Genomic DNA, 19,313 nt, shown 5'->3' on the forward strand with positions numbered 1-19,313 from the left:
ACCAAATTGGAACACAAGTTTGCAACATTTAATACATTTTAAACTTTTTAATGGAAATTTTTAGCTTGTCGCGGCTTTGCATCCAATCTGTCGCCGATAATATGGCAATATGGTGTCAAAGTGCCTTGGAAGATGACTTTTACAAGTATTTGTATGCCATAGGACCTTTTAATGATTTAAGTGAGTTTTCTGACCGATGCTTTATAGAGAATGAATATAAATGACTGGCATTTTACTGCCAGTTTAAACTAGCACAATCGTGTTACTTATCATGGAACTGCGAAATAGTCTTGCTTAATTTCCAAATGTGAGGTAGATAAATCTGTTAAGTTACATATTTTAACTTGCATATAATCTTCTTAATATACAGATTCAACCCTAATTCAAGAACTTCTCAATATATTGTATGACAAGCAGTTGTTAAAGGCCTCGTACTTTCCTCTGCTTTTGCATGAGAACTTCACAAAGTTGGATCTCAGCAGATGTCAATCAATGGTCACCGACCAGGTTTTAAAGCTGGTCGGTCGTCGCTGTAAGGTAATTATGAATTATACATGATCTACATGTAAAACTGTATCTACATGTTTGCCTCAGTATTACAGCTTTCTTAAGAAACAGTATGATCCAACTTTGGAATTATCATAGAATTATTAGATTAATATCAGATGTGGGGCAATATCCATTTTAGACACATTACAGTCATTAGTCCAGTTAATTAAAATGTCTGGACTGATGACTTGAGATCAGTTAACTTGAGATATGTGTTAGGCCTCAGGCCACTCTGGAAAGTGAAAATGGCAGTGGCTTGGGCTGTGGAAGCATTAGTCACCCAATGGCATGCCAATAATCTTTCAGTCTTAGAATTATGTATTATTTTCAAGGAAACATGACCTTGGAAAGTACTTATCATGATATCCTATCTCCAAAACAACAGCTTTGCTGTCTTCATGGTTGCATTGATCTGATTACTATGTGCAAAAGGGCTTTTTTGTAAATGGTTACATGGCCCTTCCAGTTGATTTTCCCCATTGCAGTATTCTGACAAATATTCACAAGTTAAAAATATTTTCATTTGTAACCGACACACTTAGAGGCTGACACACTTAAACATGAACGGTTGTTCACGGTTGTCCACATCCTGTCTGAACGAAACCTTACCATTGCTAAAATCCTTGAAAAGCTTGCAACTGTCTAACTGCCGAGGATGCACGGACCAATTGTTGCATAACCTTGCAAAACACTGTCACAACATACAAGAATTGGTCATCAACTCGTGTCCAAAGGTCACAGATGTCGGAATCGAAGGTCTATTAACGAAGGAAAATCCGAAGGAACTCGGTTCTTCCGATATCGTTCATTTAAACGTGTCTGCAACTTCTGTCACGAGGAAAAGTTTGTCCACGATTCTCGTGCGGCTTCCGAGACTAAAGAAACTTTGCTTTGCCGATATTTCGGGAGGAAATCATCCAGGATTAGCTGGTCTGAACCTGTCTATCTTGGACGTCGAACATCTCGACGTTTCTTCCACGCACTTTGAAGATTCTGATCTGAAAGTACTTTTTGAACTTTGTCCGAAGATGACATCGCTACGGTTGAACTTCACGTGCCATTTGAGCAAGTTGCTTTTGGACTATTTGACTGACTTGACGCATTTAAGGTCGCTCGACCTCAGTGGCGGTACATCTGATGACGATGAATTTCTCTTCAAAGATGTTGAGAAGCTTCTCATTAAACGCGGAAATCAACTAGAATATTTAAACCTATCAGGAATGGCCAATGTTCGTCTGTCTGTCTTATGTAAACACTGTAGGTCGCTTAAAGAGTTAATCTTAGCACATTGTGAAAATATTGACCCGATCCTTTCGGAGTTGAACTGCTTAACCGAGGATCCGAATGATGCTCAATCGTTTGTTGGCCGATTCAGTTCTTTCTGTTCTCAACTCTCCTGTATCGATCTCAATTTTACGACCTTTCGTGATAACGGTCAACCCGAATTGAGTCCACTGTGGATTTCTGGCATTTTAGACGGTCATTCCAACCTGCAGCGACTTTTCTTAAAAGACTTACAGACAGTCAATGACGAAGTTATAGCACAACACATTTGTGGAAGTTCATCGCGTCATGTTCTGAGAACTCTAAACCTGAGTAGTTGTAATGCAATAACGGTCAAGTCGGTTCGCGACATCGTCGAGAAATGTCGCAAATTACAGTTGCTAGATATATCTCACTGCAAGCAGATTGATATAAGCTCCGTTTCAAAGATCAGGATGTGTCTCAAGGAAACTCATAGGGCCCTTCAAGTCGTTTGGGTTTAACAGCCGTTTAGAAATTGAGAATTTTTAGGCTTTTGAGGCTTATTTCGAGGATCTTCACGTGATCCAGATTACCTGAGATTTAGGCATATGAATGAGTATATACCATGATTCTGGCAGGAATTTGTTGTTATTTTAGTCATGGTTGTTGTGCGTTTTGCATGACCAACTACATGTATAACGGCTGTATAACTGCCTGAAATCTTCTAAATCATGTTCATGTTAGTTGATTATTGATAAATATATTTTAATTTTCAAACTCTACTCTCGAAACATTTTAGACTTCGTTCACACTGAACCGAACGATGTCATGTCCAAATTTAATACTCTGGAATTCCTCTGTTAACAATAACATAGCATGTGGTGTAGATATCAGTATAGACAAGCGTATTTCAAACTTCGAAATGGCATCGGCCACAATGAAATTTCACTGCGTCGCATTCGATTAGTTAACCTGCACCGTAGAACGAGAACGTACGAGTAGCCTCATTAACTGAACGAGAGTACGGTTCACAATCGTTCAAATAGATGGTTTCTATTGGCTAAAACAAGTTTATTATCATATTTGTTTGTAAACTTTAAGCCATAGCATGCATATTTTGGTGAGGTAATTTTGTGTTGTGATATCGTGTATATTGCATGTACGGTTAAAACAGGGGGCATGCAACAAGATGACGATGATTGATGAACTGTAATGGTAACATCCCAAACTGAGGAATAACTAAGTTGAATAATATTATATATAGAACCCTGAGTATTTTACCGAAGTCGTCAATTCGTAAACTCAATTGAATTTTATAGTTAATCAAGGTCGTGTTAAGTAGCCTCAATGCAATTATTACAACAATTCTTAAGCATTTCTTCATGTGTTTTAAGACATTTGCATATACGTGTATTTATATGCAATTCCAGGTGGATTTGCAATTGTGCGAACTACGAATGAGCTGTTTGAAAAAGCATGGCAGACGACGTAGAGGTTTTAAACATATAGTGCTATTAAATTTGCACAACGCCGTTCAGGCAATATATTCAATGTATATACCGGTGATAAATGCCGCAATGGAAGAGCAGACAAGCGAGATCGAAGCGACTGACGACAATAATTTAGTTATCGTAATATAGCAGTTACTGCTGATTTGCATTTAAGTTTACTGTGGCTATGGAACTTATTATGCTCCTGGGATTTGAATATACGTTTTAACTGGCATGTTATGGAAATTACAATAATATCACAAAGTCGAGTTAAACTTAACGCTAAATAATTTCTATCACATGAAATTCCTTTCTGTTATGATCACCTATTAGGCTCAAATAAAAAATGTGATGAAATTTCAATTCTTTAGGCGTTTTCATGCAGTTACAAGATGTGAGATTTTTACGTGCGCATGCATTGCATGTGTATTGTATATCCCCAAATATATATCTAATGGTAATACATGTATGTGTGTATCTTCTTTACGGCCTTAAGTTAAGACTATCTTCCACCATCCTTGATTGAATGAGCCGAAATGTAGTTTTTCTATCAGCACAACGACAGAAAAAAATATACAAGCATTCAATACGGTTGAAAACATGTTTAGTACAAGCAAGCGACTTTTTGTCGTTCATTCGTTCGTCGCTTTCGTCCATTCGTACATGTTTAAATATGCAAACCAATCAGCTTTTCGTAATTTCAATGAAAACATTAGCATACCTGCATATTCGTTCGTTCTCGTTTTACGGTGCAGGTTAACTATTACAAATTTGTCACATCTCGTGTCAATGTACCTGCTGAGGACGCAGATATGCCACTGAGAGAAAACTAATAGCGGCCATCAACACTATTAAAAAAAGGGAAATTTACTGCATTTTACGCAAATACAAACTCTGTGTACCGATAAACGTATCGTGTAAAAAATAAAATTATTTGAAGACTACTAAATTTCTAGCAGCTACCGTGTCTGAATTAGTATCTGAACTTATCAGGTATTGTTCTAAGAACCTTGCGACGAAAAGCCTTTCAGGATACAGGTCAATTCAGTTTGTGATTCTACCGAGCAAATAAACAACCCCAAGGTGGACAATTCGTGTTTGGATTTGATCATTTGACCTCTCAATTAGGATTTTTGCGTGTTACCCTTGACATATGCTACTTAACCCCGAACATAAATGGGATTATGTATGCAAATATTTAATGTATATACATGCATAATCTCGTTTGCGAAACTAAGATCACTCGTGTCGTGCTGTGGGGCCTTCCCGAAGGAGTTTATTCCCTTGAATATTTGGTGGCTTTTCCCAGCTCAGTTCTGACAAAGGCTACGAGATAAACAGAAAAGGTATCGCGTAGTTATGTTTTAAAGTTTTATCACTTTATTCTGAAGACAAAATTTGTGTCATGTCATTGTAATGTGTGATGACGACGATTACCGTGTATGTATTCATAAGGCTGTCAGCACCTCGGTGGAAATTTTCTCTGCAAATATATTTTGAAACTAGTTATTCGTTAGCTAGATGACTATGAGTTGGTCAATTGATTCATCATAATTATAAAATAGCCTCAGCTATTAACAGCTGTCAACCAATATCGATGTTAATGAATTCATCGTTCCAGCAGGTGGTCAGTAAATTTTCTTGTATCGTTAAATTATATTTTCTCGTTCGGCGAAGCAGCTCTGAATGTAACGCGAATTTATTGTGCGAGCGCAGAAATGAAAGGTTCATTCGAAAGGTTTTGTATTCTCACGGTATACGAAAAGTTGACTGGGTCTCCCTAAGATGCAATCACTTTCTTCAGCGATAAAACCTGTCGAGGTCATTGCATCACGACGTTTAAATTTACCCAAAGCCTTCCAATCGTCGTGCAAAAGACGATTTTAACTGATATTCGAATAAGCAAACGTTAATTGCTGGTCTCTTTTAAACTACAACCCTTGCATGAGGAAGCGGTAATTATTTGTCAACTTCGTTTCCAGGGTTTCGGTGCGTCCTTGTCCCTAGGAACGAGATCTCTTGCTGTTCTCTTGCTAGTCTTTTGATTTCGTTGTGTGTTTTAACGAAATCCTAAGCTTGGTTATCATTTTGTCGTAATTGGTCCGTGAACAAGTCGTTTTTACTGACAGAGAAACAGTGGGTGTAATTTTTTCTCTATTTTCTGTATTGAAATCGGCCAGGTTGTCAAAGAAACAGAGCTTTTCAGTACACCGTTCACATTAGCATATAGAGCAAATTAGTCAACGAACTTCTCTACCAGAAAACTCGCTCTCTGGACTCTGCATGCAAGGACCCTCAGGGTCTTGAAAACATGATTTGTATACCATTATATATAAACACTTCCCGAATTTTCTAGTGAACACAAACGATTGATATTTCGAATACCAGACAGGCAGTATTCGTTATAGTCGGGTGGTTTCCATTCCAGGGTCGTTTACAATGAGTTCAGGAGCTGTTTAGGTCGTTCAAACTGTAGTAACTCTAAGTAGTTTAGGCTTAAGTGCTATTTGATATAACTGCACGTATATGCGAGGGCTCAGAGGTCTGCCACAGGTATTCTGTGAGCGCTTATTGTGGACGATATAAAGCCGGAAAAAATTCGAAGTATTCATGTAATTAGCACTTCGGTCAAGGCTGAAATTTTATAAAGCTAACATACATGTCTAGACATATATACATGTTATCTTAGGAAATGTTTGGAATGAAAATTAAATGGGCGCCAAGGCCAACTTGGATCAGTGTAAGATATGCAAACAGTACATATTTTATATGGAATATACCGGCCGGCAGAAGTAAAGCAAATGGTTTGTTTACATTACGGATTCTATATCACCAGGCAATCTTGTGGGATTATAGGGGCTTGCTTACATGAGCCCGGTTATTCGAGATTCAACGAAGCATGAGAGGACTTTGAGGTGTTGAAATAAGTCTTTATGACACCAAACAAGGACATGCTATTGTTGTGGTGATTATACGACTGCCAGGATCATGTTATCTGCTCATTTCAATACCTCAAAATCATCTCACGCTTTGTTGAATCTCGGGTAACCGGGCTCATGAACAGCCCCTAAGACAGGAATATCTTGCTAAACAGTAGGAACGTGACTTTTTTTTGATACGACTCTTCAGGAAAGGAGCAAATATGCCAAATTGTTAATAGACCTGACGAGAATACACTGCATGAAAAGTACATCTGATAACAAGGTCTTTTATAGACACGTAGGTGTACCATAGCGTGCCATTGTTTTCAAATAATTTGATTTAAATTTGTACGCGGTGTTCACTACTTTGGCAGCAACTATGTCGTGACATTTCAAGCGTTTTGTTTCGAAGACCTTTCGAAGAGAAAAAATTGAAATTGACAGTTGAAATTACCCCTAAGAATGAAAATTGCCACTAAATTACGATAACAAGTCCCTACAAATATCTGGAAAGAATGATAATTCTGTCATAAAGCCGAGAATTTACAGTTTCAACCGTGGCTTATCTAGATGAACATTGATCGTATTTTGTAGTCTTTGAGATATCTGTGAAGTTTTGAAAAATTACAGCGCAGATTAAAAATACTCAGGCGTGTGGTGGCGTCATTTCAGGCGGACGTTTCAGGTAATTTCGTTTCCCGATTTGCTATAGCGACGCGTTGCGATCCTTGACTCACCGACAGTTTTCCTTGCTCAAAAGTGTTAATCTTATACTTAAGTTTTTGGGCGGAGAAAAGGCGTACTTGCTATTTTTTTCCGGGAAAATACAGTTGCGTTGGTGTGAATCAAGGCCAATGAAGCCAATGAAGCCAATGAAGCCAATGAAGGTAGTTAAAAGGGAATTTGAACTCAGTTCATGCATGGTTCCTTTAACGCTGCTTAAAAGAAATATCGTGTTTTGTTTCAGTATACTTTGAGTAAAAATCGCATTGAGAATGAGCACAAAATTCTAGGCAAAACTACTTGAAATTTATTGATACTCTTGTATTAATTTTACATGGTGAACATGCCACTATATATATATATAACTATATATCAGTTGTATAGGGTATATAACCACAGATATTTATTAATGTACTAACTAATATTAATGAAAACTAGTCAGGAAATACGACTCTTCGTGAAGGCAGCAAATATACCAGATTGTTAATATAGACATTACGAGAATACACTGCAAGGAACAGTACATCTGATAACGAGGTAGACACGTAGGTGTACCATGGCGTGCCATTGTTTTTAAATAATTTGATTCAAATTTGTACCCGGTGTTCACTACTTTGGCAGCACTGACTATGTCGTGACATTTCAAGCGTTTTGTTTCGAAGATCTTTCGAAGAGGGAAAATTAAGTTGAATATTCGGTTGAATATTGCAGATTAAGTTAAATATTCGGTCTCATTTACTTTGCCTAGAGTTAAGAAATAGTTGAAATTACCCCTAAGAATGAAAATTGCCACTAAATTACGATAACAAGTCCCTACAAATATCTGGAAAGAATGCATGATCATTCTGTCATAAAGCCGAGACTTTGCAGTTTTAACCGTGGCTTATCTAAAAGAATATTGATCGTATTTTGTAGTCTTTGAAATATCTGTCAAGTTTTGAAAAATTACAGCGCAGATTAAAAATACTCGAGCGTGTAGTTGCGTAATTTCAGGCGGACGTTTCAGGTAATTTCGTTTCCCGACTTGCTATAGCGACGCGTTGCGATCCTTGACTCACCAACAGTTTTCCTTCCTCAAAAGTGTTAATCTTATACTTAAGTTTCTGGGCGGAGAAAAGGCGTACTTGCTATTTTTTTCCGGGAAAATACAGTTGCGTTGGTGTGAATCAAGGAAGCCAATGAAGGTAGTTAAAAGGGAATTTGAACTCAGTTCATGCATCGTTCCTTTAACGCTGCTTAAAAGAAATATCGTGTTTTGTTTCAGTATACTTTTAGTAAAAATCGCATTGAGAATGAGCACAAAATTCTAGGCAAAACTAATAGAAATTTATTGATACTTTTGTGTTAATTTTACCTGGTGAACATGCAACTATATACATATATAACTATATATCAGTTGTATAGGGTATATAACCACGGATATTTATTAATGTACTAACTAATATTAATGAAAACTACTTAGGAAATACGACTCTTCAGGAAAGGAGCGAATATGCCAAATTGTTAATAGACATGACGAGAATACACTGCAAGGAACAGTTCATCTGATAACGAGGTCTTTCATATAGACACGTAGGTGTACCATGGCGTCCCATTGTTTTCAAATAATTTGATTCAAATTTGTACCCGGTGTTCACTACTTTGGCAGCACTGACTATGTCGTGACATTTCAAGCGTTTTGTTTCGAAGATCTTTTGAAGAGGGAAAATTAAGTTGAATATTCGGTTGAATATTGCAGATTAAGTTGAATATTCGGTCTCATTTACTTTGCCTAGAGTTAAGAAATAGTTGAAATTACCGCTAAGAATGAAAATTGCCACTAAATTACGATAACAAGTTCCTATAAATATCTTCTGGAATGAATGATCATTCTGTCATAAAGCCGAGAATTTACAGTTTCAACCGTGGCTTATCTGGAAGAATATTTATCGTATTTTGTAGTCTTTGAAATATCTGTGAAGTTTTGAAAAATTACAGCGCAGATTAAAAATACTCGAGCGTGTGGTGGCGTCATTTCAGGCGGCCGCTTCATCAGGTAATTTCGTTTCCTGTTTTGCTAAGCGACGTGTTGCGATCACGGATACACCGCGGTTTTCTTTGCTCAAAAATGTTAATCTTAGACTTAAGAGTTAAGTTTCTGGACGGAGAAAAGGCATACTTGCTATTTTTTTTCCGGGAAAATATATATACATACGTAGGTTGCGTTGGTGTGAATCCTCGGAAGAAGGCATAGTCAACAGGGAATTTGAATATATGATGGTTCCTTTAACGCTGCTTAAGGAAATATCGTGTTTTGTCTCAGTATATACTATGAGTAAAAATTACATTGAGAATGAGCACAAAATTCTAGGCAAAACTAATAGAAATTTGTCGTTTGAGATATTTATTAATGCACTAATATATAATGATAACTAATAATCAAGTTCCCACGCCGAGTGCATGTCAGTCTTTTATCATGCACACTTAAGCAATATTGGAAGTAAATAACATATCTTTCATATATCACTGATTCACTGTTGAATCAATTAGGCTGTCGTTCAGCCACTCCGGTTAATCACGAACAGAAATGCCAAGGTATACAAATATTTAGTCAGTCTCACGAATATCCTACACGTTAATCATCAGCTGTTTAAACGGTTCCCCCATGCATGGCCGTATATATTAGGACCTTTGAATGTTTTTCATGCATATAGTTCTATGTTGTTGACGGCCTGTCGTATTCGTGATACTTATATACTGATTGTTGCTACCTTTAAATCACTGTTATCTTGATCATTTACAGCAATTCACTGAAGTATTTGGAAGTGGGAATTAAAGGCGACAAGTATACCTTGGACCGAGAAGAAATCGTCGAAAAGAATCGTTGAAATTGTCAAAATTTTAAATAATGTAAGTTTCCATGTTTTTGTTTGTTTTTTCATACAACATATTTCGCCATTATTCATCGTATACCTAATTCACATGTGGTAATTCGTTGTTATGCGAAATATGACATAATTCTTTGTAATATAACGTAAAAAAATTATATGACGTAAGAAAACCGAACTTCAAAAAGTATATTATAAGCGAAATATTGCAGGTCATGCATAAAGTAATTTTATTACTCATACATATAATGCTATTTTACATGCATACATTATATGAAAACTAGCCTTATTTTTTACTTATAGTTATATATAACAACGGGTAGTGTATATGCACAATTCGATAATTTCAAATTTCGTATATTTCAAGTTGTTCATACATTCATCGGTATAAATTACTATGTCGTATTCAAGTATATATAGAAGCTTAAAGATAAAAAAAATGATATTAACATATTATGACAGCCTCCCTGATAGTGATTTGATGAAATATAGTGTTGTACACAAAGAATTTGTTTACGTTATTATACTGAGTAGAGAAATTGAAAACTCTTAATTTAAGACTATAATGTTGCCTATATACTTTACGTGCATTTAAAACTCGGCATAGTCAAAGTGTCATTGTTTTCAAAGACAAAGTCGGATATAAACTTGATAAGAAGAGACAACTATAAATACCGATTGGAAGAGCTTTATGTAGTATATAATATGTCTTTGTTTTATTAAAGAGTACTTTGGATCCGTGGACTATAGCTATGTATATAGTATTTAATTTCTGCCAATAGGGTTTTTGAGTATATATACATTCTCTGGCAAAGTTTCGATTCTCGGGCATTTAACACTGAACCCTTTTGTATGAAGGGGCCGGTTGTATAAAACTCTTCAACTACATTTTGGATAGTTAAATCCTAGACTTATAGTTAACTCAGGAATACACTCTGATTGGCCACCGCCAATTCTGTCTTTAACTACAGTTAAAAGTTAACTGTAGTCTAAGAACTGTAAACCACTTATTATTCTTGACAGTGAACTGCATCCTAAATCAGTTTTTCGGTCAAATAAACGGTTCCTATGTGAAGATAAACGGTTTCACCCTGTAAATGATGAACATTGCTTTGCATATTGTTATAGCTCTTTAAACACGTTTAAAACACGTAAGAAACACGTTTTCATCAGTCGAGAGCAACTTAGGTATTTTAACCTATATATATATATAATGCTGTTGTGAAATACAGGGCCCGGTTGTATCAAGGCCGTTTAGCTTAAACGGCGGATAAGTCAAAATTAAATAACACTTTTACATCTCTCTTGAATGAGTCAACTTGAATTTTATGCACTAAATATATAGTTGTAAACAGTATCTTTGTATTAAGGTTTAAAACATTTAGTTTGCTTCTTGAATAAAACGATAAACTTGCTTTCTATTTTGAACTTATCCATGCACCGTTTAAGCTAAACGGGCTTGATACAACCGGCCCCAGAAGTACACGCGTAAACGTCAAACGTGGCTAGCTAAAGCAATTATCGTTTTCTCATGCAGAGATGGGTGGTGCCATACAATAGTTGCGTATAGCTTGCTTGCGTTTCGACATCACGTCTTGCTTATATGGGCGCGGACAGAAACACTGGATGTCGGCTAAATTTCTAAAGAGTATATAATCTTATACAGATAAGTTTGAGTCAAATTTAAATGATCTAGCTAATTAGACACCGCCTTGCTTTGATGCGTCTATATATACAAAAGGAAAAGTAAATATAGAATAAATGGGGCATTAATTGGAAATTCTGAATAATATGGTCTTCAACTTATATACAGGGTGAGTCAAAAAAAACGGACACCTTTGAAATTCAAATTAGCCGCGAACTCAGTATGGCTGGAATTTGACAATTCCCATTGTGCACAATCAACAAGACGTGGTTAATTGCGAAAGTGTTTAAACCAATTGAACTAATTCCACGTTCTTTTTTATTACAGAGCTTAGAATGCATTTTAACTCCCAAAGGGAACAAACTTTATGTTCAAGGGTAATTAGCTAATGGGTTCACTTGTTTGATATGCTTCGTATACCCATAAGATATTTTAGGCAACTTCTGTCTCATTACAGCCTATTACAGACATATTGCAACTAATTTGAATTTCAAAGGTGTCAGGTTTTTTTTACTCACCCTGTATTGAAGGCTTGTTTCGTATATATTTACTGGTATTTCCTCGTAATTCGATGGTCTTAAGGTAGCTACGTTCATCTTTGAACTTTGAAGACCAGTTAAAAAGGCTCCGGTTAAAATGAATGCAATTTGAATTGAAGAAAAACTTCTTGATTAAGCCCGATTGAATGCTCGTTTCTCAAGCGTATCTGTGTAGATATTGTCGGCTGATTATTTCTTCATGCATTGAATTGACTCTTGGTCGAATTTGAATGAAATAGTGTTAAAATAACTTCGGCAAATACTTTAGCTCACGATTAATAAACTGCCTGCAAGTATGGCTTTATTTTTCTCCCGTCAACAGCTCAAAAATTGTAAAATAAGTGCTGAGGGACGAAGGGCCACGTGAAGATTATTGTGGTTAAACACTTAAAATAAAACGCAACATCCTAATAAGGTTCTGTACTGAAAACATTTAGACGAAGTTAGTCATTTCCGATGCCGGAAGAATCATCGAACGTGGGCAACGTTTTACCAGCGAAAGCACTTAGTCTTTCCTGACTTACTTTTGTTATATATGGACTGAAATACGTTATTGGCTCCTAACTGTTTTTGATGTATGTGGTTATGATTCTTGGAATATATGAATTGCGACAGTATATTTGTAATTTAATGTTTGTGCTTATACCTAAACAGATTATCACCAACTTGTCCAAGTTTCACGCAACAGACTTTTTCTGTGACGTCGCCTAACTTGTTAGGAATGTATACATATACAGATGTATTATATATAGACAATGCTCACATATGTATTGCAACGAACAGTTACGAGAGTTACATAAAGCTGGGTTTTATGTACACAAATAGCATATGTGGAAAAATGGCATAATTTGGTTGACTATAGCTTGCTTCGACAAGGTTTTGTAGGCGATTTATAATGATGACACTTTTTTTAAGGAATTCCAAAGGCTATGAATGATTGCCAAATTGAGGCGTTGTCTGGGTGTTGTATATTTAATGTGTAACACTTGGCCCGGAGATTGTTTTTAGTAACTTTGTTGCAAGGGAAGCTAAACGCCATCACGAGAACCAAGTTATCCGACGATGCAACCGCGCGTAGGTTTAATAGGTCAGTTTCGCTGCCATTTTTAGGCATGCAAATACGTCCCATATCACGCACAGTTCTTGACCGCAGATTTCGTGCAGTGCATGACCAGGAGAATCGTCAAGTTACAATAATCCACTTGATATTGGGATGCCATTGTTCACGACCCGCATTACGCGCTCTACGACCTGATTTAATTAACTCTCAAAATGTAACAACGGACCATCAACTGACGCAGCTAGCTTTAGTGGCCGGTCTGAAAATGTAGGCTAGATCGCAAGCTGGTGTCCCTCGCAGCCCCAAAAATGCCGAGTGGATAGATCAAGTGATATCATTCGATTCATTCATTTTGAAAGGACAGTTAGTCCAAGAGAAAATTCATTTCCTATTCATTATTATATAATTATGGTAATCGTTAATCGTTAATGGATTTCGTGATCTCTTTCTTTTTAAATTGTGGAGGAGTGTTAAAGTCTTCACGAAAAAGCGAAGTAGTGGGCGATTGAAAGTGCTGCTGCTTTTCAATTCGAATTTTGCGTTGTATATTGTGCGGTTTCCTAACCCTTTCCGTTTCACCGTTCACCTCTGCATAGGACAAAAACGGTCCAGCACACACATTGAAATTAATTGAGGAACTAAATGCGAATCAAATATATGGGCGGTTAAAATAATGTGCCTTTTATTTCGTAACACTGGATAGTCTGAGTTTTGCGCAATTATACACCTCCACTCTTCCGCTTTTGTGAATGGCTATGGTATATATAGCAACATATTGATTTGTCTCTCTTCATAAACGCACGATAACTCTTACTGCTCGGGTCTTCGCAAATTGGTTTCGAAACTCGAAGTTTCAGGCCATTTACTCTGTATAGTGTATTCTACATCAAAGTAATTTTGGCTGGTCGCGCAATCAACTCTCAATTTAAGCAACGTTTGCAGTTTTCATTTTATTTCATCGTATTACCGTAGCATCGTGTAGTCTCGAGCCATCCTCAACTACCAGAGGCATCTCGTGTCGAGCGAGAATTTGGTAATTAATAATTTGGTGTTTCAAAATTCCAAATTTCCATCCATTGATTCCAGATATACTGAGTATCCAACCTGGATTAGAAGGATTGTATTTTAATAAATTATTCCTTTTTTTATAGTGATTAGTGAGTGCCGAAAGAAGTTAGGAAGGGGATATACAATTTCTTTGACCACATCGATCACCATGCAGTCACTTCAAGAACGTCAAGCAATTATTTTTCTGGGTATGTTGGTATTAGCCTACTTTATTGCTTTTTAATCTTTTAACATGGCATTTAGTTCCCGAAGTTGTTGTCGAAATGTTACCCTCGTTGAAAAGTGTATTTTTGCAACGTTTTTTTAGTTCTAACGCTTTCATCAATCACTGCTGTAAGTTCCCTTCATCTGCGAGCAGTGTTTGACATGAGTGGCATCAGGGGTGAAATAGGCTTCACGCGAGGTACAAATGGCTACACTCGTATCTCGACGAATCTTACTGGAATAACCTCCGATTTGATATGGAGAATCCATCAGTACCCCGTTGTGTACCGCGGTAACCGAATGCATACCTGCACAGACCTTTACATCGGTCGAATGTTTGACCCGACAGGGAAAAGTTCCCGGGAGAATTACACCACAAGTTGCAACGCAAAGATGCATGATATGTGTGCTGTTGGGGACCTCTCTGGTAAACACGGTCACTTAAATTCCTCAACGAGTGTCCTACACGATTCAAATCTACCCCTAGATGGCCATAACAGTATATTCGGCAGCACAGTTGTTCTCTATGTAAACGGTACAATTCCATGGGCATGCGCGTTGATAGATTACGACGACGTCATCACAGCAGTGGCAACATTTCGGGGCGTTATCTCCGGGGTCACAGGTACGGTGAGACTGCGCCAACCCCGGGGAAACGCGTCTATGGATACCACGGTTGATATTGATCTGTTTTATTCGAATGATGCGACTAAGGGATCTTACAATTTGACACTTGAGATCGCAGACTCATCTTTGCCTGAGGATGGAAGGCCTTCGTTTGAGGGGAAAGATTGCAAAAAAACAACCAGCCGTGTTATATCTCGTCGTGTGAACGTTCCTCTTGCACGTAAGGGGCCTTCAAGCGAGCGACTGCACTTCTGCTTGAGCGACCTTCCCCTGGATGGGGCTAAGAATGTAATCGGCAAGACTTTGGTTCTAAAAAGAAACAGCGAGCCAATCATATGTGGTATGGTTTCCGAAGTTGTTCCGATCGAAGCTGACGTTACGTTCGATATCGACGGCGTGAAAGGCATGTTCCACTTCAAACAAGACTCGGAGCTCGCCCCAACAGTGGTTACTACCGATATAAAAGGACTGGATGCTAAAGCGAACACTTACCATGTTCACGTGTACAGAGTGCTGGATAAAGTGCTCACACATTATCAAAACACAAGGGGTATGTGTGCTGGTACTTACCTGTCTGGACATTGGAAACCGTACGATACTAAGTCTGCTTCGCCAGGGAAAGGTAAACGTCCTCTTCTTTATCGAAATTACTAAGCTAAAAGATAAAACTAAGATGATCATCTAAGATAAAACGTCGCACATGTATCCTACCGTTGAATGCCATCTGGAGCTATCTCCATTCTGCCGATAAGAATTGCGCTTTTTGACCACACTAGTCTTACTCTTCCCAAAGTCGAAATAGACAATGGTCCTAAGGGTTACTGAAGGGAAAGATTGTATAAATCTAGTGTGTATTGTTAAAAAAATACCAAAAGCAAAGCTCTGAGACCTCTGCTCTGAAGCACCTCTGCATTCAGCAAGCATTCTCGTGTGTGCTTTGAAGATCTTGTTCGGTTTCATAAAGACTTTCATAAAGCCGGTTTAATACATCAAAATCATCTCACGTTTCGTTAAATCGTAGGATTCTTAGGTTACCTTTTTCTTCATCAGGTACTGTCGATCAATACGAGGTTGGTGACCTGAGCGGCAAATACGGAACTATTGGCCCTAATGACACGCTTTCGTTTGTCCGTAAAGACTACAATCTACCGTTGTTTGGAGCAAATAGCATTCTCTTTCGTTCTATGGTCATTCATTTTAACAACGGTAGTCGATGGGTGTGCTCGAACATCAACCCGAAGAATGAAACTTTCCACTTTGATGTGAAAGCAAACTTTATTGGACCTGAGTTCAATGGCTCTATTGTGGTGGTAAGCTTTAGGCGGCGGTTATACGAAAGCTGGATAGCGCTATCAATCGGAGAGTGTTTTTTTCAATTGCTTCAGAATTTTTGCACTGATTGAAGAAACACTAAACGGCGGATAGCGCTATCCAGCCTTCATACAACGGGCCCCGTTGATTGTTTTTGTGGTATCCAGTGAGTTTTAACTCGGTGAAATGAGTTGCCGGAGAGTTGCTCTAAACGAGAAATACAGGATTAAAACAACATCGACTGTTGACGAAGGGGTACGGGGATTGCCGAATGAGTCTTTCCAAGAATTGTTGATCATCATTTAATAAGCAAACCTTTGGGTACCGCTTGAAAACAATTCCCTTTGGTAGACACTCATCATATCCATTGTTTCTTTTAGGAACAAGCAAGTTTTGTCAAAAAGCATGGTGCAAGTCACATCACGTCATTCTTTTTGGATCTGAAATACATGAATGGTTCTCACGTTGTAAGTTCTGTAGACCTCATTCTTGTGGAATTAGGGGGGGGGGGGGGGGTAAGCTGATCACCCAAAGAAACGAGGCACTCGTAGTGTGGATCACGGTGCCGGTGGGCTGAGCCAGGGTTGGTTATCTGCGCCAATAATTTGTCAAGAAGGTTTCAAGTGAAATTTGTCCAAAATAAGTAAAAAAAGACCTAAAATGTCCTAACTTATTTGTTCAATGAGGGCCCCTGCATGAAAATCCAAGATATAGATAAATGAAAATTTAGATCACCTTCCTGCCCTGAATGTCTACAAGGCTAGGAGGCCAGCATGCCCCTACCCATTGCACACAACTAAATACCCTCCTATATTCAAACAAACACTTGATGATAATTTTTAATGATATTAATAAAAACATTTAATTTTATCCCACTTAGAAAACGGATAGTCACAACTGGCACGTTCATGCTAAAGACATAGTCCGAGACCAAACATCTCAAGTCGGGGAGAGGTGTAAATCCGCTCAAACTCATTATAATCCATACAAAGTTAGCTTAAAGGTAATAAAACAGGCACAGTCAAGTGAAACCAAAGAAGTTAAACAAACACGTGCAATCAAGTGCTGAGCCTTCTGTTTTCGTTCATGGACCAACTTTGTTTTCTTGACGGCACTAATTACAATCGGCTGGTATATTTTGAGAAAATCTTCTGTCAGACTCTGGTTGGATCCTATGTAATTATATGTTTTAAGCTGAAGGCTTGGATACCTTCCATAATAGTGTGTCAATTCATTACAGTGGCATCGTGTAACAACAGCATGAGACCAATGACAAGTTTTGTGCACAGTGCTCCGGCAGAATCGACCAGAATCGTGTCTTGAAATCTTCTGAATCTTACCTTACTTGAAGAAGGGTTATTTAGGGCTGTCTGACTTATCTTATCTGAATTTCAGGCAAACTATTCAAAGACCTGTGGCCCAATGAACTTGTTACGTTGCGAACTTGGAGACTTGTCAAGTAAAGTTGGAAAATACAGCATCAGTGGCGGAAAGAATCGTTTTACCGAGTCAGAAAATTACTTTGCTAGCATGAACACAAGTAAGGCATTGCTTGTAACTTACGTATGTTCTTATTGGAACGTTTTAGAGAGCATTTACTCTCAGTTAATGCGTGAAATGTCATTGCATGCTCATTGGAAGCTGATAATTCACACCTTGCATGGTTTGTGGCTCTTAAATTTGAAGTTAACTCAGCTCATTTATAAATTTCGTACAGTTCTAGGTCGTTCCATTGTTGTTCACGCCAAAGATGGTGGAGGATCCCGAATAGGCTGTGCCAACATGAAGCTGATCAGCAAAAGTTTTGTTGAGAAGCGTTTAACGTTCCAGAATACAACAGCAAGGTATATAATAAGCTGAAGCTTCAGACAACGGCAATACAATATAAGATTGACTGTAGTGGCGGCTATAACTGTCGACATTATCATTGATCCAAATTTTATAGGCTGTCAAGCATGTGAGTTATTTATTTGGTCATTTTTAATAGATTTGACGATTTCACCAAGCTCTTAGCCACGACACTCGGGATCAATCATTGGAGAGTAGTCCACTATACGCCCATTACTACTTTTAGGCAGAAATGTCAAACAACGACCTTTCTTCTAATTGGTAAGCATTCAAATGCAAGAGTTATGTTACTTTTGCTGAACATTGTAATTTTTTCTTCCACTATTCCAATTATTAATCCTCTTCTAGTATTTGAACACGAAGTTTTGAAATGACAACTTCTTGCACTTTTTGAGAAGTTGTAAGAGCATTTTTACTATTGTCCTTGTATAGATGATAAAAGTTCCGATCTTGGGAAAGATTTTGAAAATCTGAAGAAGAGATGGCCAAGTGAATTGAAAGACTTCAAACCAGTGTCCGATGACGAATGCGATACCAGTGAACCTACTCGTCCTACTCGTCCTACTCAGCCTACTCCCCCCATGATCACGGTACGTGCACGTGAATGATACGATGTCTACTGGGGAGGGGGGGGCGAGGTGTGATATAAACTGACTGATCGTATTTTTAGAAGGAGGTTTTCCGCTAAATCCTTCGTGATACCCAAATAACCACATCTTTTGTTTTAATTTGTTCTTCCAACCTAGCATTTGAATTGGAACCTTTCGAAATTCTTATTCAGTCGACCTTAAGTTCATTCATAAATGCCCGACAAATTAAAAAATGATTTTTGGCTTTTATTATGAGATCAACTGTTTGAATATAAGGCCCGAAATAGAACACCATTCAACCCTTGCGCACTCAATGTCCGAGGTTTCCAAATTCTGAGACAAGTTAGACAACCATATTGGCCATATTTATCGTAAAATATTATATCATTACATTTTTGTATTTTTAGCCTCAAACACGCGAGCTGCAACAACCCTGGTCTTGATGACTGGATTTTTACTGACGAATCTTTCGTTTTGAGCCCAATAACGCACATGCTTCGCGCGATATATATATCGGTTTTAAGAATGACAATGTTTGATTGCCAGATTAATCTCATTAATGGTAAATATAATTTATTAAAATAGATATTATTTGATAGAAAAAAAACCTTGTCGAATCCCATCGA

At 37.7% G+C, this 19,313-nt stretch overlaps 2 protein-coding genes across 2 annotated transcripts; both read left to right on the top strand.

Annotated features, from left to right (window-relative positions):
• Positions 1–13: 13 nt before the first annotated feature.
• Positions 14–2,576, top strand: LOC114515936 (F-box/LRR-repeat protein 20-like). Its single transcript, XM_028535256.1, has 3 exons — positions 14–180; positions 371–537; positions 1,092–2,576. Exons 1-3 carry the CDS (start codon positions 51–53, stop codon positions 2,313–2,315), a joined length of 1,521 nt encoding a protein of 506 aa, XP_028391057.1. The 5' UTR covers positions 14–50; the 3' UTR covers positions 2,316–2,576.
• Positions 2,577–4,510: 1,934 nt separating this feature from the next.
• Positions 4,511–18,720, top strand: LOC114515825. The gene is made up of 11 exons (XM_028535148.1): positions 4,511–4,630; positions 9,711–9,817; positions 14,191–14,295; positions 14,415–15,560; positions 15,989–16,248; positions 16,630–16,716; positions 17,130–17,252; positions 17,645–17,789; positions 17,967–18,093; positions 18,237–18,358; positions 18,530–18,720. Exons 3-11 carry the CDS (start codon positions 14,256–14,258, stop codon positions 18,703–18,705), a joined length of 2,226 nt encoding a protein of 741 aa, XP_028390949.1. The 5' UTR covers positions 4,511–4,630; positions 9,711–9,817; positions 14,191–14,255; the 3' UTR covers positions 18,706–18,720.
• The last annotated feature ends 593 nt before the right edge of the window (positions 18,721–19,313 follow it).

Source organism: Dendronephthya gigantea, unplaced genomic scaffold, assembly GCF_004324835.1.
Source record: "Dendronephthya gigantea isolate DGI-Jeju-01 unplaced genomic scaffold, DenGig_1.0 000005F, whole genome shotgun sequence".
Taxonomy (NCBI): Eukaryota; Metazoa; Cnidaria; class Anthozoa; order Malacalcyonacea; family Nephtheidae; genus Dendronephthya; species Dendronephthya gigantea.